General features: G+C 33.5%; 3 protein-coding genes across 4 annotated transcripts; 1 reads left to right on the top strand and 2 right to left on the bottom strand.

The window, feature by feature from the left end:
- Positions 1-1,818: 1,818 nt before the first annotated feature.
- On the top strand, positions 1,819-5,479 carry LOC112037384 (phosphoribulokinase, chloroplastic). The gene is made up of 5 exons (XM_024070197.2): positions 1,819-2,690; positions 4,133-4,217; positions 4,318-4,402; positions 4,629-4,873; positions 4,977-5,479. Exons 1-5 carry the CDS (start codon positions 2,119-2,121, stop codon positions 5,226-5,228), a joined length of 1,239 nt encoding a protein of 412 aa, XP_023925965.1. The 5' UTR covers positions 1,819-2,118; the 3' UTR covers positions 5,229-5,479.
- A 1,980-nt stretch (positions 5,480-7,459) lies between these two features.
- LOC112037379 (protein BASIC PENTACYSTEINE7) lies at positions 7,460-11,148 on the bottom strand. 2 transcript variants are annotated; one of them, XM_024070188.2, is made up of 2 exons: positions 10,944-11,148; positions 7,460-8,474 (listed from the first exon to the last, which is right to left on the bottom strand). In XM_024070188.2, exon 2 carries the CDS (start codon positions 8,392-8,394, stop codon positions 7,684-7,686), a length of 711 nt encoding a protein of 236 aa, XP_023925956.1. In that variant the 5' UTR covers positions 8,395-8,474; positions 10,944-11,148; the 3' UTR covers positions 7,460-7,683. The 2 variants fall into 2 exon arrangements, with proteins under 2 accessions (XP_023925956.1, XP_023925955.1); XM_024070187.2 differs by having other exon boundaries at positions 7,460-8,480; positions 10,944-11,147.
- Positions 11,149-14,714: 3,566 nt separating this feature from the next.
- LOC112037374 (plastidal glycolate/glycerate translocator 1, chloroplastic) lies at positions 14,715-22,589 on the bottom strand. The gene is made up of 8 exons (XM_024070183.2): positions 22,117-22,589; positions 21,558-21,873; positions 18,250-18,511; positions 17,963-18,078; positions 16,448-16,557; positions 15,649-15,826; positions 15,306-15,435; positions 14,715-15,020 (listed from the first exon to the last, which is right to left on the bottom strand). The coding sequence occupies exons 1-8, from the start codon at positions 22,432-22,434 to the stop codon at positions 14,870-14,872; spliced, it is 1,581 nt and encodes a 526-aa protein (XP_023925951.1). The 5' UTR covers positions 22,435-22,589; the 3' UTR covers positions 14,715-14,869.
- Between the last annotated feature and the right edge of the window lie 2,674 nt (positions 22,590-25,263).

Genomic DNA, 25,263 nt, shown 5'->3' with positions numbered 1-25,263 from the left:
CAAAGACAAATGATTCTTTTGGGCACAGGCCATTCAGGCTCGTTCCCTCAAAGCGATTAATTTCTTTTCTAAGGAGATTATTCGCATTGAGGAAATGGTTCTCTTCTTTGTTTTAGTCATATAACATAACTTAGCACAGCAGACTAATATTTTCCTCTTTTATTCAATAAATTCATTACTATTTCTTTCCCACTTATTTCTGCCATTTTATGTACGGGGCGCTTTCTGTTGCTATCCTTTATTTATTTTGTCTAAATAGCGAACGTATTTCTTTTACTATCTTTATTACATTTGTCTACCATAACCTTCTCATAGCAGCTCCGCCTGTTATGAGCATGTGACCGAAGTTTTGACAAACAGGGCGTAGTTTGTGCACAAGTCAAACCAAAGTGGGTTATAATTGGACCGGTCCCAACTCCCTTATCTAGAACACTTAGGCCCAGTACAGCAGGAGGCAGCCCAGCCTAACATTACAAAACGGCCCACCATAATTCTCATCACATTTGAGAGAGTATTTTCATTTACTTATTAGATTTTAAAAAATAAGTTAAAGTATGACTTCACAAAGATAAAATAAAGTTTTAATAAAATTATACATGAATCAAACAAATAGGAAAAATAGAAAAACCTATGACGCGCACTGACTACTAAGGTTGTTGAAAAAGCAATTCTAAAAAAAAGGGTGGTTTAGAAAGCTTGTAATCCATATCAATTTGCATATGCACATGATGATGCAGGTTTAATTAAAGAAAAAAAAAAAAGGCTTCAGGATTACTTGACTCTTGTATCCCAAACCATGGTATATTCGAAAAAGGTCTTCGGCCATGGGCCAACCTGGCGTATGTAGTCAAACGAGTCGTCTCAAAGGCATCCTCCTTTCACTTTTTTTAATAGATGAAACTGGGCCACCCACAGGCCACAACCAGTGTAATACTGCTCCGAAACCATACATTCCAAAACTGCAAATGAAATATGAATACAACTGCATAATCTGTTGAACACTATCTCTACTAAATTTACTGTATCACATAAACTCCATGTGTTTACGTTTATCAGACCCAAAGAAAATTTCTGCTTAGTGAAGGCTGTTTTATATCCTAGCAATTTATTTTATTTTTATTTTTATTTTTTATGTGTGTGCATACGCGTGTTGCTATTATGACAAGTGTTTTCCACAAAAAAGATTAGTTCGTGAGTTCTAATCCAAAAATTAGCCTCTTCATAAAATGGGGATTAAGGCTTTCTATCCTAATATCTTTTAAATCTTGCAAAAGTAGAAATTTTGTGCACTAGATGTGGGTTACCAAGTGTGGTCCCACTCCTCAGCATGTCTCAAAATACTGTCAGCTGTGAGATTATAAGTTAAAAGTATATGTATACACTATTCAGTACACTCTTCATCTCTCACACACAACAACAGTATAAGATTGAATTGGAAAGATAGGCTCCATATGGCTCCATATCTCTCCTCCATTCCACACCCTCCAACCCTAATCTTCAACTAGCCATCCCATTATTGCCACGTGGAACTGCAAATATCCAAAATGCAATTAATCACCACCAAGCTTCTCCATGGCATTTTTTATTTCAATTTTTAATCGCAAATACCAAAACCTTGTCAGCATATTCCATCATTTTTAAAAAAATAAAAAGATAAACAAATATTTTAAGTAGAACTTTCAATTTCTGGGGAAGGAAAATTAGAATAGACCATTTTAGCTACTATCCAATAATTTATTCCACCCATGTCCCTTCTCATGAGTCATGCCACCTTAAAATTACCTCCAAATTTGTCCAAAACCAGGGGTAGTCACATAAACCCATAAACAAAAAGACACATCAGCCTCCCATCACCAAGCCAACATTTTCTTTCCCATCCTCCAAATCCAAAACTGCCTTCTGCTTTCATCAAAACCTTTTACCCTCTTATTTGTGTCCCAAATTCTTCGTATAAATTCAAGAGGACAAGAAGCCAAGCTTATTTCATGTCTACTATTACTTCTACTACTACTACTCAAAACACCAACTAAATAGAGTTACCAAAAGCCAATTCAATCATAGCTCTTGCTCTCTCAGAGCACTTTGTGATTTCCTTTTCTGAGTAGAGAGACGGCGAGAATGGCAATTTGCACAGTCTACACCACCCCATCTCTCAATTCCACATGTTCAATCTCCACCACATCAAAAACCCAATTGGGATTTCACCAAAAACAGGTAGTTTTCTACTCTAGTGGCAAGAAAACTAGCAAGAGAGGCAGCAACACAACCAGCCCATATGTCATAACATGTACAACATCAGCAGGTGATTCAAAGACAGTTGTGATAGGTCTGGCAGCAGACTCAGGATGTGGGAAAAGTACCTTCATGAGGAGGCTGACCAGTGTGTTTGGTGGGGCTGCAGAGCCACCAAAGGGGGGTAACCCAGACTCCAACACACTCATCAGTGACACTACCACTGTGATATGCTTGGATGACTATCACTCACTGGATAGGACTGGAAGGAAACAGAAGGGTGTCACTGCACTTGATCCTAGAGCCAACAACTTTGATCTCATGTATGAACAAGTTAAGGCTCTCAAGGATGGGATTCCTGTTGATAAGCCTATTTATAATCATGTTTCTGGTCTCTTGGATCCTCCTGAGCTCATCAAGCCCCCTAAGATTCTTGTCATTGAAGGTTTGCACCCAATGTAAGTAACAGTAATAGTACTCTCTCTCTCTCTCTCTCGATAAATTACTTGTGATATGGTCTTTTGCTCTTATACCATATCATTTAAGTTATTATGAAATAATATATTTAATCATTTAATTTAACATTAATTGTTGCACACACTCGCATCTGGTCTCTCGAAAGAAAGGAGAATTGTTCCTGCATCTCATAGAAAAAGAAGAATATTCCATGAAACAAATTTTGTTCTTAATTTCCTTGGAATTTATGTAAATAAGTGGTTAGTTTATATTTTAAATGATTTTTATTTAAGGTATAATGCTATGGTATTATTTATTTATTTATTTTTTTTTATCAAAAAAAATTATTTTTGTTCTTTTTTAACAAATAAATATTTGTTTTTAAACTTATTACCCTACTGAGTATTTATGAAATTTCCAAAGGACAAAAGAGAAGAAGTGAAGTCTTTACATTTGTTAACATATCTCCTCAGATAAATTACTTATGTAGCATGTACTTGTCTACTTCATATATCTAAAGAAAAATGGTGTTCATAAAATAGCGTTATCATGTTCATGTGTTTTTTTTTTTTTTTTCGCGATAAGAAAGAAGGTAGATTTAAACCAAATTATTTTTGGGGGAAAAAAGGAGAATCAGACAATATCACTTAACCATAAACTTCTTGACAATGTTATCATTGTCTTTAAGATGGATTGCAAAATACTTAAATACATTCAATGTTTCTGATTGTTACGAAGGAATTTAGGTTGTCCCCAAGGGAAAAAAAGTATATATATATATATATATATGTGTGTGTGTGTGTGGATCATTTATTATTTTTTTTTAAAAAGAAATCTATTTTTATAGTATATGATTATATGCCATACTCTATAAAAAAAAAATGCCATACTGTGATAGTTGTTTTTTTTATGGTTATTGATACATAGGTTAGAGATATGAAGCATTAGTTTATCCCAATTTATTGTATGGCTGAGGAATTCTATCTGTTTTGTCATCTTCTTCTTGGTGGGCCTTGCACCATATTTAGGTTTGCGGAACCCTTTTTTTCTTTAAAAAAAGAAAATGAAAAAAAGAAAAAAAAGATAAGTGAATAAAGCTCACCAAAAGCTCATGAATAGCTACAGTTATTTCGTTTTACTTCTTTTTTTTGGTAGAAATTTCGTTTTACTTCAAAAGAGTTACTATAATCTCTTATAAGATGATTAAATTTTAATCCTACTTCCTAAAAAAGAGTTCGATAATGATGCTTAAATTGTTTAGGAGAATTTTAGTTTTGGTTGGACCTAGGAGGCTAGGACTTACTTTAAAGAGCCCATTATGGCATGCCCTTCACAAAATGCTTTTATTAAAAGGGGGGTGAATAACAATCTTATATATATATATATATATATATATAAAAAGCAAAAGTGAAGTTGTCCTAAGTCCTAACTATTGTATTTGTAGGTTCGATTCACGAGTGAGGGACCTGTTGGACTTCAGTATCTACTTGGACATCAGCAATGAGGTTAAGTTTGCATGGAAAATTCAGGTAACAGTACTGTAACACCTCAATTATTCATTTATATATTAATTATTATAAATAAAAACTCAATTCATCTTGATCTCTATTTATGTGACAAAAATTTCAGAGGGACATGGCTGAGCGTGGACACAGTCTTGAAAGCATCAAAGCTAGTATTGAAGCCAGGAAGCCTGATTTTGACGCATATATCGGTAAGATTTTATTATTAAAAAAAAAAAATGCTTACAAACAAGTAATTAGTAACGTAATTGATGTTACTTCAACAACATAATAATTTTTTTTTAATTAGTTATGTTTATGTATGAATTTGTAAGATTTATGTAATAAAAAATTTGTGGTAGATCTATAATATGAAGAGTACGTATATGGTCATAATAAATTGGTTGGTTAAATTTTAAAAAATAAAATAAAATGCAGATCCACAAAAGCAATATGCAGATGCAGTGATAGAAGTGTTGCCAACCCAATTGATTCCGGATGATAACGAGGGGAAGATATTGAGAGTGAGGTTGATAATGAAAGAAGGGGTTGAGTTTTTCAACCCAGTTTACCTGTTCGATGAAGGCTCTACTATCTCATGGATACCATGCGGAAGAAAGCTTACATGCTCATACCCTGGCATCAAGTTTTTCTATGGCCCTGACACTTATTTCGGCCACGAGGTATAACCATACTCTAATTAATTCATGATTCTAATAAATTTTTTTTTTTTTGGGTGATAATGGGTGTTTTTATTTTTAATATCTATATCTTATATGTTATTAGGTGTCTGTGCTGGAGATGGACGGTCAATTTGACCGATTAGATGAGCTGATATACGTGGAAAGCCATCTAAGCAACATATCTACCAAGTTCTACGGAGAAGTGACCCAACAAATGTTGAAGCATTCTGATTTCCCTGGCAGTAGCAATGGAACTGGTCTTTTCCAAACCATTGTTGGTTTGAAGATAAGAGACCTGTACGAGCAACTCATCTCCACCGCGGCTAAAACTCCTGTAGAAGCAACAAAGGCCTAATTAAGAAGCACCATCATGCCTAGCCAACCCTTGCCTTGCCTTGCCTGCATGGACAAATTAAAGCCCACCAACAATTTAAGTCTCTCTCTCTCTCTCTCAAAAAATCAATTTAATTAAGTAGGCACACAGTCTCTGTACCTACTTATTTTCTATTCTGGAGATCAATGTGATAATTAATGTAATATATAGAGAGAAGCCAAAAGCATAGATGAAATTCAGCTAAGAAGAATGGTAACCTTTAATTCTTGCCATTATCTTTTTTGTTCATTTAATTCCCATAGTGCATTAATTGCATCACCATTGTAACTTACAACCACCCACCTTGTTATTCAATTACACACACAACACAATAAAGAAAAATGGCAAGCACAAACGGTTTAAGTGGTCAGCAATTTCGGCTTTGTAACTCTGTGAGAGAAATCAAACTTAAGCTGCTACATACATTGGGTGAGGAAACTATCAATATAGTCTCAAAGTTGTCTATTTCACTCATAAATGGAAAAACTAAAAGCATTTGGGTAGAGGGACCTCTCCCCCATATGGATTCTACTTCTTCAGGCAATTGGTACAAAGATTAGAGATAGAGGCCCTTTATAGCCCTTAAACAAAGTCAGTCCACGAGTTATAAAACACCTCTTTTTCTTTTTAAACTAAAGAAATGACCTCAGAAGGTAATCCGTCTACACTGTCTTTTTCAAGAGGATTGAACTTCGAAACAAACAAAACAAATAAATAAACATGTATCATGTATGGCATGAAAAGCAAATCTTATAAAGAGTATAGCCATTGAATCTAGTATGGACATTTTCTGTCAATTTTTAGGCAGCTTAAATCATGACAAAGCACTAGGACATTTTGTAGCAGATAACAAAATGTTCAAACCGTTGTTAAGTAGTATATTTTATTTTGCAGTAAGGCTGCCACTAATGCTTTGACGGGGATAAAAAACAAACTACATGCAAAATCTCATGGTCACCACAATCCTCTCTGCTCAAGTGGTATTCTTGACTAATAAACAATGCATCACGGTATGTAATATAAGGTTACATACCAGACGCTGAAATAGCCAAGACCAACAGTGAAAAATGAACACTCTTGACAAATATTTTAGAATAAACCATGGTACCCATGTTTGACAAAGATACCATGCTGTGTCAACAATTTAGAAGCACAGTATTTTATCATAGGAAACACAAGATCAAAGCAAGAGCAGAATAGGAATAACAGTTGAACCTAAAATTTGTCAATTTCATGCAAGCTTCAGGAGAACAATTTGTGCACAATGAAACATATAAAGCAAAATCTTGATTTCTCAGCTTTACCAAGTAAGGCACATCAACGACAGCTTTTAAATTATTAACAACCATCCTATATCAAATAAAACATTATAAAAAGGTGAAAGACAATTCAAAGATATGCCCTAAGTCAACATGGAACCGCAACGCCAACCTAAACAACATTGCCACTGTTGGAACTCATCTTCCCGGCAGTAGCTCTATCATTTGCCACACTCAAGAGTCAAGACACTCATCTAATAGGTAGTAGCTCTATCATTGACCACATTCATGAGTCAAGACAGATGCCTAGTTCTCTTGGCTGCCACGTGAATGACAAACTTAAGTGGTTCAATAGAATGTGTACTAAACAAAGAACAACCAATCACTGTATATAATTAGTTTTTGCTCAAAGAAACCACACCAACATACATAAGGAGAAGAGCTATTTGTTCTGTCCTCATTCTACATTTCCTCCATGAGAAGAGTACTTTTAAATGGCTAATCTATTTTATTTGTTGCAGATTCTCCCTCTGCATACTTGGAACAACATATTTTATTACTGATTACACAGCAGAAGCATGGAAAATTAATACATGCCATTTAAATGCCCTGAGAGGCTATCAGATAGGTCTCTTTCATCAATATGACAGTTATGTGTACTTCCAAATGATATCACCCCCTCCTGAATTCCGCCACCATCTCATCAAATAAAAATTGACTTTTTTCAGTTCATTGGAATATGCAGCTTCTTGAGTAATAAAGTTTTCATTGTAAAAGCTTAAGTGGTAATTATAAATAGCTAATATATACATAATAACTCAATACCAATGCAAACCAATGAAGCAATTAATCAGTGAAAATAAATGTACATTACCATAATTTCTTCTTGTGATAAAATTATCATCTTATGTAAGATATAAACTAACATGACACTGAAAGGAATACAACAATAACGATGGCAAAGAGATTCATGTTATAACATGTCTCCAGATTCATAGCAGCATTTCCTTCCAAATAAGTCTAGATGCTAGGAAACTTCAGAGAAACTTTATATACAGAGTACAGACTACTTACTTGGATTGTCTCTAAGATGAAGAAGTAAACTACATCCTACAAGAAAACATGGGAATGATATATACTAGCAGTTAACAAATCTTTAATCTCCCTTCTCCATATTTCTACTTAATTATAACAAACTTGTTAGTACCATGTCTTGCCCAGTGGTCCTTCAAGTCGACTGGATGAGTAAGATCATGACCTTCAGTTGCAAGTCTCAGTAGAAGTTTCCCATATGCTCCATTGCTCATTTTTCTCCCAGCCATGCGAGACCCAGGCCTTGTAGAACTCATGGGCAGAGGATATTCTGATACATTAATGGTGCAACACGAGGATTGCCATCCACCAGCACCCCATTTGTAGCACGCTCTAGGATTACCAGTACAAGAACAGTATGGAGGAGGCACCCCAGAGAAATCAAAGTCAGTTTTGTCCATATCAATATTAATCGGAATCTTCTTTTCACGTTTTGCTTCAGGCATACTTTGTCCCTTTGTCTTTTTAGAAGTAGAAGGAGTTTTTTTGGCTTGCTTTGGCCTGCAAACCTTGGATGCAGTTTGATTAGGTTCCTTCATAGAATTCTTCTGTTTCCTAACCTTCGCAGGTTTAGTTGCTGAATTAATATTTTTTTTTGGTTCAGTTGTGGCAGGAATGGTTCGGATGGGAGTAACAGCAATACCCGGTTCTGGGTTCATTTGAGACCCTTGCAAAGGATTTGAGTTGGATTTTGATGCAGACATAAAACTTCCTGGATAAAACCAGGTAAAATGTGGAACGGATGCCCCTGCTGTAGCTTCAGGTATCATAGGGTTTCTATTGGTGTATGTTCCCATATTTGCAACTACCTGATGTCTCAGCACTGCATCTACACTCAAAGATTGCTCTGAAAAATTGCTAGTACCAAATCTACCATCTGTATCTACATAATGAACACAACAAAGAATTTCCCAACACTCAGCAATAATTTTTGTTGAGGGAAACCAATTAAAAGCACCCAATCTGACAGTTGTTAAGGCAAACCAACTAGAGCAACTTCAGAGGAGAAATTAGTTAGCAACTAAGTCAAACCATACAAAATCAAAATCAAACCTCAAATAAGTATGTAGAAAAAAAACATATTTATGCAAAACAATCTGACAGCTTAAAATTGGCATTTGAACTTCTGATGTATGGAATAAATGTCTCAACACATTCTTGGAAGAATGAATTTGAACTAAGCATAATTACCAAAAGTACCAGATTATTTTTGGAAGTTAACGTAGACTTAGAAAAGAATTCAGTGAAATTCCCAAGTCATCTCAACAGTTTTATTATAAACTGATAGAACAATAATATTATAGTAAATTCTCAAAAACAATTGTTGAACTATTCTGGATGTGAACTCCTGTTACCAGCTATGACATGGGTCTATGAATAAGAAATTTGAAGGTTTTTAATTTAGTTTTGTAATTGAAGTAGGGTTGGAAATTGTCTGGGCAGTCTCAAACTATGGGCACAGGTTTCGAAAGAGTAAAATCATGGGCGTAGAAAGGTACTTGAGAATCATCAACCATGCTCCTCATTCGAAAAGGTTATGCAACTTCAGAAAGCTTTCAGCTAATGTTGGTTTCAAGATTCTGCTCTAAAGGAAATTCTCAGGAAATAGTAACCTGCCAATTGGATCAACATTAGCTTAAAGATTAAAAGAGAAACTAATTAAAATGAAAATCCCAGACATCTTTGTCCCTGAATAAACAGTGGAAGTTGGACCACGTTTCAACACTCTTTGCCATGGTCCACCATAATCTTATATGGAAGCACTGCAGCTCCCTATAGCAACTACTTTCATAAACCCTATGGCCATAACAATCTCACTATAAGTCAAATTATTGGTGGATTCTTGCTCAGCACCACCCAAACATATCCCATCTCTCCCTTGGTAGAGTATATGGAACCTCCTTCACAACCGCGTTGGTTTTTCTTGTGGCCCTTGCTTGCGAATGAATCCCAGAAAACATCTCCGGGCTGCACAGCATACCATTCACAGTGATGTATGCACACATGCACATATATATACTTAATTTCAGCATGTAGCCTACTACAGTTATAACTCCTCCACTCCCTTTTTCTTCTTCTTTATTCCCACTTTCAAACACTAATGTCAACTGCATCCTCTCCCTTTCCCTTCTTTACAAATACACATTCACCATCTATTTTCCTCAGCTGCTTAAGAACCCACATGTAACACGAAAAACAGTAAAACAACTGCATGACAATGCCCTAATTTAGTATCATCATGATTTAAGTCGTTGAACGGGTTCAAAGTTTTAATAATTAGTCATTGAGATCTTAAAAATATAAAAGAAAATTTTGGCGAATTGCTGAGAATTCATTAATGATACATGAAGTATAAAAAGACAATGGAATAATGTCATGAAACAAAAATGGGAAAAGAAAAAAGGGAACTCATTAAGCCCAAGAGAGAAGCCAAAGGGCTAATACACCAAGTGCGCACACATATGCACACGCGCACACAGCATGCATGCCTGCAAAGTGACACAAAATGACACTAAACATAAATAGACCGAAATTTGAAATTCTAAGCTATGATCTACATTATCAACAAAGAACTCAAAAAATATGCCCTCAAAAAAAAAAAAAAATGGAGTAAAGAAAACTACTAAGTACTAACAAGTTCTGACTTGAAAGTTGAGCGGAAACCTATATAAAAACAATAGACCTGAAAGCTATACTGATATAGCATCAAGAAGTATACATATTGAGAGAAAAACTAAACCCAAAAGCGACAAACATCATACCTACATTTTATGAAGAAAAAGCACAAAGTTTTCAAAGCAAAAAGGGACTCCATGCCAGAAAAACAATCGAAGGACATGCATCACCTCCACTTACAAGCAGAAAGATTAAATCTCCACAAACACTCGCAAAGAGAGATAAAAATGCCAAGATGCAAGCTCTTCCAAACAGAAAAAACCCAAAAGTCACATCAAAGTTACACTAGCAAAAGCAGAGAGAGATAAGTTATCAAGGGGGAAAAAAACCCATGTCAGAAACCCACTAAGATTAAAGGCAAAGTAGCTTATAAAAGTGAAATATCATCATTCAGAACCAAAATTACTGATCTTTCAAAAAGTGGGAAAAAAGAAAATTAGGAAAGACCCATTTAGGCTAAACATCAAAGTAAGCTTCAAACAGTAGATAGTGAAGAGATTCTGCATCAAAAAGAAAGAACTGAGAGCATTGATCAGGCTATGAATATGATGAAGGGGGGGTACAAGCTTGTAAGATCTACAAGAAATGATGCTTTTTTTTTTATTTATTTTAATTTTATAACAGATTTTCAGTCCTACATGTTAAAAGGAAATGAAAAATATAATTTTACCTGGAAAAGCAGTTTCTTGTGCCTTGATTCTCACTGCAGCACCAAACCAAATGAAAATATGTGGTGTGTGACTGTGTGAGCGTTGGTGCAAGTGAAAATGGTTTCAGCTAGACTATCATCTCATATCTCTCCTCAAGTTTGAGTTTGACTGTCCTGTTCTGTTCTGTTCTGTTTGAGAGAGAGAAAGTTTCTCAATCTCAAAGGACTTCTCTGTCCTCAAATTAAGTGCGCTCTGCATTTTGTCAGTCCACGCCCTCTTCAACTACGTGCCAAACACACTCCAATGGCATCAGAGCATGTCACCTGCTTCTTCTTTTTTTTGGTGAGTAATTTCAGAAAAATAACATTTTTCTTAAACTATTTTTTAATTGTTGAGAATTTTGTTTTTTTTTTTTTTTTTTTATAAATTGAAACAGTATCATTTTTGGATCCGTTTGGATTGAACTTATTGTTGCTGAAACTGAAAACTGAAAACTAAAAACTGAAAATACTGTAACAAAATAATTTTTAAATATGTAAATAGTACCGTGGGACCCATTTTTAATATTTTTTAGTGTATAAACAGTGCCAAATAGTGCATGAATAGTATTTTTTTTTGTCTTTGTAAAGTAAAATCATGTGATTGTACTGTTTATTCCAAAAAAAATAAAAAATAAAAAATAAAAAAAGCAAAACGCAAAACGTGGACTCAGCTTTTCAGCTGAGTCCAAACGGCCTCTTTTTATGTAAGTTATTATTGATTTTTTCTTCTTCTTATATTTCAATATATCAATTAACTGTAAAAAAAAAAAAAAAAAAATCAATGTTCTTGAACTTATTATCTAGAAATAAGGTAAGAAAATTATACATAAATGTTATAAAAAAGATGGCTCTTAATTTTGATTATGGTAGCACACTGTTAAAAAGCAATGAAACTAAAATAATAATACAAGTCAATATTTGAGCTTGAGTAGAAGAGTTGGGATTTTCCGTAGCAAAATTGAAGTAGTATATAATATAATTTTAAAATGATTATTTAGCCATTGCATAACCGATTAGTGATGCTTTCTCAAAAGGAAAAAAAAAATTGATTAGTAATGAAATGCTTGCAGGACACAAATTACTTAAGTTTGTAATCTTAATAGAGATAATACTCGTTAAGGACCTTATAGATTAATTAACATTTTCAAGTGTTTTCAATAAAGACATTGTTTAAATCCCTTCACTCCAAATTATTAAATTTTAAAATTTAAAAAAATAGAGAAAAGTAAACACCCCTTTTAGTACACAAATTACTCATACATGATACATGACTCTAATTGAGTGGCTATGAAATTTAAAGGATCGCTTGTGATGTTTATTACTTCTTACTTGTAGTCATTACCTTGATTGTAACTTTAATGAGCGTTAATGTGATCATCATGGGCGAGATTCTAGGTTTTCGACCATTGACCTTTGTGAATGGAGGCCATAGGTTGCAATTCCCATGCTTTCCTTTATGGGTACAATTGATGGGGGTTTTACTCGTCTATGGAGTTTTGTATTCTTGCCCGAGTTCCATGCCCAAGTCTACTTGACTATCAAATCAACACTTCATTTGAATCGATGGGCCTCAAGTTCTTGGAATGGTGTAGACAATTAGGTCGTGTTTTTGTGTGTCACGATTGTTCATTCCATGTAGGATCATATATCCCTATTGTTGGTGCTCCAAGATGTGACTTGTGACTGTTACCTTGTGAAATTTCTTATATCTTTTATACTTGTAAAATTTTTTAAAAATTAAAAATTAAAAATTATATTATCAATAAATTATTTAAATTGTAAATTTTTGTAATTTAAAATTATGTATAAAATATAAGTTTATAGATCATAAAGTAAATAATATCCGATTGACACAAAATTTGATTTGTGTATATTAAGAGCATAATAAAATGCAATTCAATGGTTAGATTTTTAAAATATGTAGTAATGTTTATTTTTTTGAGTAAGGTTGTAAGCTTACTCAATAAAATAGCCTTACTCAATACTTTCTCCATTACGAGTAATTCATGTTTTGAAACTCTAAATACAAATTCTTGGCTAATAGTCTAGCTTGCTAAAATCTTTTTTCCCTCCAATTTCAGATCATGATGAATAGCAAGTTTTGGGACTTTTGCTAAGAGTGCGTACATGAAAGGAGATTGAGAATTTTTGGGATAAGACGATCTTGTAATAATTAGTATTTCATTTTGTTTAATGGCATGAGGTTTGGATTGTTGTTTCTATTGGTACTTTGGACATCTTTTGACAATTGCATTATTTAGGATAGTTTTGGATTTATTGATGTAATTTCTTTGAGGATAAATTTTTAGTTGCTCAAAAAGCCTCACACTTGTAAGGTAAAAACATTATAAGCGTGCAACCGTTGTCACATGCCTGTCTTAATGGTTGGGATCTGCGCGTGACAATTTCCCTACTGTCAAGTCACCTAGTGAGCTAACATAACCTCCCTTTTTAAGTCGCGGAAAGGATTCACTTATTCCTGGCTTTGTCCAACCCAGCATGTGTTTCAACTCACCTTGTGAGTCGACACCTACTCACTTCTTGAGTCAGGGGAAGAATTCATTGCTAGTATCAGGGTCTTTTCCACCTTAGGATATGTTAACTCACCTTGTGAGCTGACATAAGCTCACTTCTTGAATCGAAGAAATGATTCACTTCTTGAATCCATGTTTTGTCCACCTCAAAATGTGTGAGATAAAAAGAGAAGAGAAAGGAAAATAATATGAAATGAAATAAAAGATAAAAATAAAATAAAATAAAATAAGAGAAAAGAAGCAGAAAAATAATAATAAAAGAAAATGGTGCAAGAAAAATGAGAAGATAAAATTTGAACATGAGCTAATAAAGACTCACCTTATGAGCTGATAACTCTGAGTGGATTTAGAGACACTACCTCATAATGTGGGCCTCAACGACTATTTTAGGGATTTACGTGAAAAAGATTGTGATAATATATAATTGAATTTGTTGAGTGTGTGTTGTGTAGGTTTCACATCAGGTATATAAATTGTGATAATATATAATTGAATTTGTTGAGTGTGTGTTGTGTAGGTTTCACATTAGGTATATAATGGGCCGATCAAGGTTTTATAAACAATTACAATGAGTCTCAACTGTGACTAGAATAATTTTTTCTTTTTCTTTTGATATATAGTGTAAATATGGTTAATCCTTTTCTTTGGATGGTCCAAATTGAGATAGTTGAGGTTTTATCAATTTTAAGGTTACTAAATAATTGACTAATATATTTTTAATGATTAGGGTAAGAAAGATGTATGACTTGCAGGTTGAATAGAATCTGTGCCAACCCATCATGGATCTTTTTTTATTAAAAAAAAAAAAAAGAAAGAAAGAAAGAAAACGATCCATTTAAATACAAGTAATTTTGACCCGAACTTGATTATGATCCAAGCCTGATTAGGTCTAACCTGAATCCGATCCATGGATCGTTGGGTTGTTTTAGATTGAATTTAATTTTAGCAATTTCATGGCCATGGCCCTAGGTTGAAGAGAGGGGTGTGGCAAATGCTGAATGCTTTGGGTGATGGGCTATGGTTATGGGGAAATGGCCAAGACAATTGCCTAAGGAGGCTTTTTAATAGTACTTCACAATATGTCCTCTTAATAATCGTCCGGTTTTTTTTTTTTTTTGTTTGATTAGTCAATGTTCCCCATATTTGTTGGTCTCATTTTTACAGTAATGTAGTTCAATATAAATTACTTCCGTATCGTCGTATAAGCAGATACATGTTGGCCAAATAAACTCAATTCCTTAATATCAACTTCTGTACACCATACAGCCATCTAGTTTTCAATATGATGGGCTGTTGCTTCTCTTTACAAAACAATCTCATGGAAAGAATATAATTGCAATCAAGGTGATGTGTATTGCACTGATGATAGTTTTAGCCAACTACTGCAAGCAAGCTTTGCCTGACTGCTGGAACTGAGCAGAGAAGAGATCCAAATATACCATTTAGAGCATAAGCAATGGCACAAAATGGGAGAGCTTCAGGTTCCTTGGCTGACAACGCGGCTGTTCCTAATCCATGAGCACTAAAACAACCAAGTAAAAGCAAATAAATCATAAATGGATGAATATGGACATAATACCTCTATTTAATTGTTTAGAAGATTTATCATATATATTACCATGATTTGAACTTTTTGCAAAGAATGAAAACGTTAATTATCTTGTTAGCATTCTGAAACATCTATAGATAGCGTGATTGATTGTATGATTAAAACCTATGCATAAAACAGACGCATGGGAAATGCCTACTTAGCCATATAAATTTATTAGTGAGAACTGACTGATTTATCAACAACAGATGCACATACCTTGATGCTGTTGCTATCCCTCGAGCAATAGGATCACGAAATCGCAGTTTGTCAAGTGTTGCTTGCACAAAATTTGCTCCAACCAAACCAGTTACTACAACTGCAGCTGCTGTGAGAGATGAATTGGTACCTGTAACAGATACGGAAAACATATTCCATGATATAATTAAGTTTCAGGCAAGTATTATATGCTCTAAGATGTGGTCTAAACATTTCTATTTACTTAATTTTGGATTTTTCTATATTTAATTGGTTTTATATCTCAAAACTCAATTTTAATCATAGCAGAAAATTAGCAGAATACAGAATTGCCTGTCTACAGATGCCATGTATACAATTGTACCTTCAAAAAGAGAGACAATGCTGAGAGCTAAGGCCACAGTTATGCATCTAGGAAGAATTGATATGGTCAAAGACGATTCTAATCCAAGAAGACGTCCAACAAAGGCAGTTGAATACAACGAGAAAATTGTTGAGACAATCACAGATGTGAAAATCTCTGCTGCATGCCTCTTGACAAGCTGTAAAAGTACAGATGGTTAACAGAGCAACATCATAACGTCACCAGATAATGATTTATGCCTTATAACATTATCTGAGTATATATCTGTCCCAGCACTAAATCTGAATTAATATGAAAAATAAAAATATGAAATGGTGACACTCATTTAGGTAGACTTTGTATCAATTTCATGTTGGAACAATAAGGTGCATGTATAAAAGATAGAAGAACAACTCTATGGTCTAAATATCTATGATCCATCTCTCTTTAACCAAAATCAACCTGTCCAGCGGCTTTTCACCATCTATTCTCCACTTTCCTAGATTTTCTGGACTACCAAGTAAAAGAAAAAGAGAGACAGAAAAAAGTGCTGTGCATGGTGATATCCTATGGTTATAAACTACATGTTAAAAATAAGAAATGATATACAAAAAATGGTGCTCTCCTTTATATGAATTCAGTGGTATGCTTTAGTACATAGAACCAATGTTTGTCCATAGATAATCCACAGAACCCTGTCTAGGTAATCAGGTGGACTAAACACAGCCTTCAACTTGAGAAGAATCAAATTAAATAATAACAACTGTTGCCAATTGGGAAAACTCTTTCAACTCATTATATGTGAACAATAGGTCATTACCTTTCTCTGTTTAAACATTGAGAAGGCAAAAGAGAGTATAACAGATCCCAAAAATCCCATTAGAACATCACCAGCTCCAGGATTAGAAGATGCCTTTGTAAGGTAACACCCTGTTTATATTAAAAACACAAATCACCAACAAAAAGTATGGATAAACTAAACTAAAACACTAATACCAATATTAGTGCATTGAGAAAGGAACAATGTGTGGGAATGCCTGTATGTGCAGAGAGAGAGAGGCTAGTAGGTATTACTTTTTGCTCTTCATTTGAAACACTAATCAAATGTGTATAAGTTTAAGAGAAATGCTAATGAATGCCCTTAGGACATTGGTTAAGAATCCATTTAAAGAAAGTTCTTATGGGAAAAGAAAAAAAAAATAATTAATGTTTTGACAGCTTTTTTCATTTTCCATAAAAGTGGTGTCAAACATTTCCTAAAATGGATTGTTAACTAATGTCCTAAGAGCACTCGTTAACATGACTCTACGTTTAATTGGGTGGGTGGAGAGAACTTGCCATCACACCAAAGCCTACAGAGAACTTACAATCTAAACTATAATCTGATGGGTAGGGAGAACTTTAATCCTATTTTAACACTCCACCCGTGAAGCCCCATAGAGAGAAAATTACTTATAAGTAACCTAAATTTTTTTTGGGTAAATTATACTTATGATTTTTGAAATATATGATAAGTTTGATTTTAGTCACTCATATTTGAAAAGTTCAATTTTAGTCCCTCAACTATTTAAAAGGGACTTCTCCAATATATATATATATATATATATTTAAAAGGGAACAATTTAGTCTTTCCATTAATTTTCCATCCATTTTTTGCTTATCTGGCTAATGACATGATGAACAGATTGATTTCTGTCCTTCAACTCGCTGCAATAACAAAAAATTATGTCATAATCTACTACTCACTATGGTTTTGCACTAAAGCTACTTGGAAGAAAAAGAAATACTGCAATACAATTGAATAGAGGGACATTGCCCTCTTAACTTATAGTACTACCAACCAAAATCATGTCTGGCTTGGATTACTGACTTCTATGTCATTGGGATGAACACTTAGGATTCTCCTCAAATTTAACAAATTTAGGATTAGCTATGTCCCTTGCTTTCCCAAACCTTAGCCTCCTATGTACATATACTGCTCTTAACCCCCGTCTTTAGACATAACTCACAATATATATTTGAATAACCTGTAACTTTAGCAAAAAAGTCTATTTTTCTACAGGATGCAATGGTTAAAATGGTTGGGATTGCAAAATGATTTGTCCCAAACTCATTGTAGTGATTTTTTAAACTTATTCCTGAAGGGAAGTACCCATGTGGTCCTTTCATGTTATATCAGATTTTCCTTTATATAATTACTTCACGTAAGCCACACACCCACACACACATCAAGGAAATAGTATATAGAAAACTAAAGAGTAAAATAAGAGAAGAGAAAGGACGCGAAAAGGTCATTTGGACAAAGGAAATCAGAAACTTTAGCTTTCAAGTATACCTAAAACAGGATCAAGCCCAGACCGAGAAAGGTACCCAAAAGCCAATGCAGCCAGATCTGCAGATACTGCACAGCAAATAATTGGATGAAAAACTTTCTTCACATCTGATGGCAATCTGAAAACCAAATCCAGAGAAAAGGAGAAACTTATACACAATAAAATAAAAAATACAATAATTTAAACTAAAACATAATAATAAGATTATTCGCCATATGCTAGCGATTAATTTTATTTGTTAAGAAAGTTTGCCAATTTCAAATTCTAAGTTGAGGAAATGAAATTTTACCCAGAGCCAACCATGTAGCCTAAGACTGTTGATGCAAGTAGGAAAGGAAGGCATGTTCGAGCACTTGTCCCCAGTATTGTTGGGTACAATAATGCAGTAACAAATGATATAAGAAAAATCCCAGTCCAAGTCCACACTTCAATGGTAGAAAAAGGGGGCGGTTTTCCCATAGGCTCAGCATCTGTCATTTCTGTATTTACCATTTTTCTTACAGTTATAGCTGTATAACCCGCAACAGAAAGCGTAGCCAGCCAGCCTCCAACTGCAAAGGAACCAATAAACACTAACTTGCTATTGCATTGAAAAGGAAAAAGCTGATAACAGGCATAATCTTTCACATAGAAACACACACAGTGATAGAGAGCATACCAGCAAAAGAAATTTCCAACTCAAGTTAATGATATTTGCATTAATACAAAAATAAGAACAGCAACAACCAAGCCTTAGTCCCAAAATTTTGTTGTCAGTTATAAATACTCAACAGACTAATTACGACTGATCACATGTATTTTTTTCTGCCATTTTATTCCATCTGATGTCATATTCTTTGCTACCTCCTTAATCGAGGTTTCCTTTTTTACTACTTCTATTAATGTTATTTCATGTCTTCCTCTACTTTTTTTTTTTTTTTTGGTTCAGCTGAGTTGAATCAACTCATTCTTCCTCATTGGTGCATTAATTGCTCTCCTTTGAACATGACCAAACCATCTCAAGCAACTCTCCCTTGTTGTTTCATCAATGAGGGTCACCTATCTTTAAGGGAAATTCATCATTTCAAATCCTATATTTTCTAGTATTTCCATCTATCCATGTTAACATTCTCATTTCAACTACATGCAATTGATTAACATATTGCTTCATACAACCCAAAATTCAATACCATTGAGCATAGCTGGTCTTATAGCAGTCTTACACAACTTTTCCTTGAACTTAAGAGGTATTCTACGTTCAGACAATATCACAAAGCCTTTAGATTTGAGCTTAATATCTGTTTTTAAACAATTCCTTCAAGAATGCCTCTCTAATCTTTTAATAGTAATAGAGCTCTTAACATCAATAAATTAAACTTGGACTTATTTAGTCATACCTCATGCACAAAAATTTCACTTTTGCAAGGTCTAAGAGAAGTACTTGATAGGTAGCTTTACCTCCCCGTTTTTGGAGAGGCTGATTCCCACACCCAAACTCATGATATGTCACTTTGGATGGAAGGCACTTGCCACCACACCAAGGCTGACATTTAGTGTCTGTTTGGAAACAACTCATCTAATTTTTTGCTGAAAGCATGCTAAAGTATACTTTTACTTTGAAAAAGTGAGGTTTTAAAAAATTGTATAAAAGATAAAAGCTGCGGTCATAAGCCCAATCCAGATGGACAATAAATTTCATTTATTGAGAGAGAGAGAGAGAGAGAGAGTCGTTGTGTTGTTTAAATGAGAGAAAATCAACTAAAAAGCTGTTTGAATAATTTAATTAAAATGAAAAAAAGCAGCATGCTACAACAGCAATAAATCATACATGCAGTACGTATACGTTCCTGAGAGACTTCTTCAGTAGCAAATAAAACATCGCTCAAAGTATACGTAGGTTAGATTGTTTACATTTCCAAAGAAACAACTAGCTTTGTATGATTCCCAGCAATTTACAACTTAAGTAATGTACCAGGAATACATAGCAGACAGAAATTTTGATTAGTTAATTAATACTACTCAAGATTCTTATGGAAAGATTTTTGGAATAGATTACAAGTCACATGACACTCAGATATATGATCCTTAATAATTTTGAAACTGTACAGACATGACCATAGCATGACTGAGATTTTAAGTCGCTTGAATTGAACATTCTGAAATGAGCTAGCTCTAGAATGAAATTCGGACTTGGAGCCTAGAAAACCCTTTTTCTTTCCCCTGTTAAATATTTGCAGCTCTTTGTAGTGAACTCTGACCCATATGATCAAAGCATTCCTTTGACGTGCAGAAAGTTCTTAAATACAATTTATAGGCAAGAAGAAAACACTTGGAAAGAAAAAGCTAGGAATAACACCATCCTGTTTATGAGAAATGAATCCACCAATCTCATGCACTATACTTAAAATAAAGATCCAGTGTGCTGAAAATGGTTAATCAGATAGACTTCGTGATTGATTATGTTCAAAAGCAACGTTAGAAAAAGAATAAATTAGAAAATTACTTGGACCTTTTTTTAAACCAAACCCAGCTAATTGCATTATCCCAAAGTTTCTGTAAGGTGACTTCTCCTCTAAGAAAGACTATCTTTCTTCATCTAAAAGCTTGCAAGAAGATGGTCCATAAGTAGATTGCAGACCAACTTGTTACATAATAAAAAAGAGGCTTCTTAGCATGAGGTCAGGATTCAAATTACACCAAGAAGTAAAAGTAATGTCCTGGTCGAGTGAGTATGATTTTTCTTCTGCATGTGCATGGAGTCTTGAAAAATCCAAACATTTTAGAGATAGATAGAAAGGTAGGAATTTCTTGCTAGAACCATACTGCATATGAAATGTGGTACCTGAATATAGTGAGAATCATAAACCCTACATGTAAAAGCTTCTATAGGTATATGCTTCATTAAATGATGCTGCTATTCTTGGTTGATCCATGAAGATGTATGATGCTTTCATTGACAAAAGAGATGGATGCAGAAGCATCACATTCCAAATAAGTTCGAAAACAAATCCTTAATGTCGGTATTGACTCATTCCATGATAATTTATTAGGTGAAAACAATTCACCAGCGATAATAATGGAGATTATGGGAGGCAAGAGATGAACACACTAGCAAGAGAAAGGTGGCAATTTTACTTATTAGACTGGGATGAGTCTGGTAGGTGATGCAGGATATAAATTAGATGACCTAGTTTCACATTTTCTTTATGTTTTTGCAATTTACACAATGAGATGGTAGGTGTCATTTTTCCAATTAAATTGATCTACATGGCTGCATTGACCAATGCAACACAAATAGAGTCACCTTTCTGAAGGAAAATTAAATTTATTTATCCATGTGATTAAATTTAATTGAGAAACCTAAGGTACAACACATAACGAAGTGTACCTAAGTTTTTCACTAAGGAAAATGACATATGAGAATTGAAAAAGGCTATAAAGGATTAAAGACTCAAGCAAAAATATGATTAGCTAGCTCATGAGCTTGGTATGTTATGCTCCTAACCAAATTTGTAGTAAAATAAATCCAATACAAAATAGTCACTGAATCAATCAATCTGTCGCCACTCAAATAGTTTCATGAATTAGATTCGTAAAAAGTAGCTAGATTTCACTTACCTATAATTAAACAAATCTTGATGCCGGAAGCAGCTGGAATATCTCTAACCGAAAGTGGCAAAACAACCAAAGAAGGAACATAGAACAACGGCAGCCATCTTTGAATGAACATGAGAGCAGGTTCAAAGAAATTCATCAAACCAGTTGCAGCAGCCGGGACAGTGGAATCAAGTATAACTAGAATGGAGAAAATACAGAACATGCCAAATAGCGCACTGGGGAACCGAATAGCAGCAGCCACAAACGCCTTTTTCAAAATCTTATCTGTCGCCAGGATAATCCCAAGCGACATAATCAAATGTGCAATCCCAAGCACCTAACACGCATTGAAAACAAACAAAAAACCATCAAGCTAGAATGTCATTCAGGCTAGCAATGCCCATTTGATAACAAGTTTTCAAACCGCACTTTTTCATAGTACAACTTCTTAAACTTTTTTTTTTCTAGGATCAAAATAATACCATTTTCAATAAACTGAAGAATCAAATGAATCATTTGGCTTAAAACACAGATTGAAAAGGAGGACTAAACAAAGAAGCAAAATATGGCTAAAAAGTACCGCTTGAGAGAGCGTGGAAGTGCCACCAGATTCTGAAACAGAAGATTTGACAGTGATTTCTCTACTGGAGCAAGCTTCATGAGGACCCATTTGCAAGAAACTGGAGCTGGGTCTGGAAAGTGTAATGGGTGTGAATAATTTATGAGAAGTGGAGGAGTGCGTATATAAAGCACGGGAGGCATTGAAAGCAACAGGTGAGAATTTGGAAGAGAGTTTGTGGTTGTGGGGCTTAGAAGAGAGAAAAGGTGGGAAGGAGAGTTTTGGATGGTGGTAGTCGAGTAGAAGAGAGAAAGTCATTAACTTTTGGGTGGTCGCCATGGGAACAATGGTAAAGGACCAGTTAGTGAAACTTCAGGGAAACAGAGACACACACAGAAACAGAGCATATTATTATTATTTTCCAAGATTGGTGGGGCTCTCATTAAATTTTGTATGGACATCAATCAAACTAAAAGGATCAGATTCCGATCCTTTCACAACAGACACTAACGGATTCTTCCCAGGAAGTTTTTTTTTTTTTTTTTAGTTATTAATATAAGGAACAAAATGTTTCTAAAATAATAATAATAATAATTACAAAGTTTGCTAACAAACTAACTACAAACCTCTACTTAAAAATAAACATGACTACATATTAAAATCAAGAACAAAGTTAGTTTAGTTTACAAATTTTTTATATATCTTTTTATTGGACGTGAATTTTAACAAATTCATTATTAAAGAGCATTTTCTTATTAGATTCTTCATGCTTGCAAGATTTGAATGAGTTTAGAGGTCAATAACTACGTTATCAATTAAATTTTTAAATTTTGAGTTTTTGTTATTTTATTTACTTTTTGATATCATGCTTGCAAAACTTGAAGAAAATTGTACTTTTTTTTATCAAGATTTTTTGTGTTACATTTTTTTTATTAGTAAGATTTGTTACATTATATGTTTGAACATCATTAAAGCAAAACAAGTACAAAGTAAAAAGCTTTGAGAAAGTGAATAAAATAGAAAGAAAGTAAAGCAAGAAACAAAGTTTTAAGAGAAGAAACCTGAAGGAATGGAAACTCAAAGCATCCTAATGGCAACGCCCAACAGAGAAGAACATCAACGCAGTTAAGAACAGTGGGGGAGGGTATGCCTTGACTTTTCAAAAATCCATCATCCATTTAATATATTTGGTATAAAAAAAAAAATGCCTCCCCTATATTTTTACTAAAAACATGCAACACATATTCTAAGTGTATATGTCTATAAAACTCGTTAGCATATCCTAGAAATATATAAGTAAATATTTTTTATAAAAATTTTCTTTAAAAAAATTCATTTAGAAAATTAGAGATATACAATTTTTTTCTCCTTTTAGAAAGAAATAATAAATGTGGATTTCCTGGTTAAGAGTTAAAAATCCTTTAGTTTTATTAATGTTATATATATACTTGATGTAGAAACTTTGTTATATGTAAGAAAATAGCATTTGTTAAATCATGTTACAAACAAATTTCATGTGTGTGTATATATACACATATATATACATTTTTTTTGTCATATATATAAAGATTATTCTTTGGATTTAATTTGTTTTAGCAATCCATACAAAAAAAAAATTTGAGGGTTGAGATTGAATTTTTTTTTTTTTTGTCTTACATTTAGTTTTGTTTTGTTGAAAGAAAGAGAGTGATTTTTCAGCTTTTATGTGTGGTAGATTAATGAGTTCTACATTCTAAAACTTTGATAGAGAAAAGGAACGATTAGTTGCACATTCAATGAAAAGATTTGTATTTGTTTTTCTTTGATAAAAGAATTTCTTTTTATATATTGGTTAATATTTGAGGCCTAGTTAATACTCTCACACATAAAGAAATATCTCTATTGGTTAAAATTTGGGAGCTAAGAAATATACCTGCAACTTGATTATAGGTAAGATTGTGATTAGTGAACCATTATTTTCACATGAACCCATAATTTGTTTTTCATCACTTGTATTTTTTTTTTTTGAGAAGGATTCATCACTTGTACATGTTAAGGTTGTAGTAATAATTATGGCATAAAAGCTATGTTTACACACTTTTTCATAATAAAAATGATATGAATAATAAATCCAAATGAAAGTGATTTCCTCAAATTAAAACAAATCTTGTCCACATTATGAAAAATGTTATTAAAAAATAGTATGTACATGACATTACTTTTTTTTTTAACCCTTTAAACTTTTAGGTCATTGTCAACTTATAACATTAGTAATTTAGTATGGAGACAGTTTTATTTCATTAATTATTGTTTAACAATTGTATTTAGATTTTTTTTTTAATTTTTATATAAACCAAATAGGATTCAATTAATGGTTGTTTTAGGACATTCAATAAGGAAACATTTAATACAATTTGTTGCGGTCATTTTTAAATTCTTTTATTAGATACATGAGCATTTGTCGCTTTTTCTTCTTGATTTCATGAAAAATAGGGGTATTATGTACTTTTAGTATATTTAATGCAACTTGCCAGTCTGCCAACTAAAGAAACTTTAATTAACCCCACCACTTGTCCAAATAAATACTGAATCCTTAATAAATAAATAAAAATTTAAAAACTTGCATCATTTTGGTAATTTAATGGCTTCTAATTGACATACAAAACAAAAACAACCTCATTCATAGAAATTATAAATTTTAAAGAAGTTAATTAAAAAAAATTGTAGTGCATAAATAAAACTACGATGATAAAAATTAAAAAAGTAATAAAGGACAAAAAAGTATTAATTTTGACCTCTGATTTCTTTAACGTAGAAGCAATAAAGTTGAAGGTATCTATTGAGAAATATATGGTCATTTTGGATGTAACCCAGGAAATTGCTGGGTCATTTCTTTTCTTCAGTCCTTTTGTTTAAAAACAAGGAACTATAATAAAAATAATAATAAAGTTATTCGCGTGCACTCTTTTTCTTCTTTTCCTCTGATACGCTTTGGAGAGATGATGACGGGCAACTGGTGTCTGGTGGTGAGTGGTGCAAATGTAAAGTTTGGTCGCAATGCAAATTGAAATTGTTAACACTACTACTTTGCTGCCAACGATAACTACTACTTGTCAAGGGGTGGGTTTCCTTATAAAGCTGATGCAAATCTTTAGTTAAGGAGATATCTTTTCAAGCTTATGTTAAGTC

Source organism: Quercus suber, unplaced genomic scaffold, assembly GCF_002906115.3.
Source record: "Quercus suber isolate HL8 unplaced genomic scaffold, Cork oak 2.0 scaffold_3A:, whole genome shotgun sequence".
Classification (NCBI taxonomy): Eukaryota; Viridiplantae; Streptophyta; class Magnoliopsida; order Fagales; family Fagaceae; genus Quercus; species Quercus suber.
Note: the sequence above shows the minus strand (reverse complement) of the source record. Positions and strands in the feature narration are given on the sequence as shown.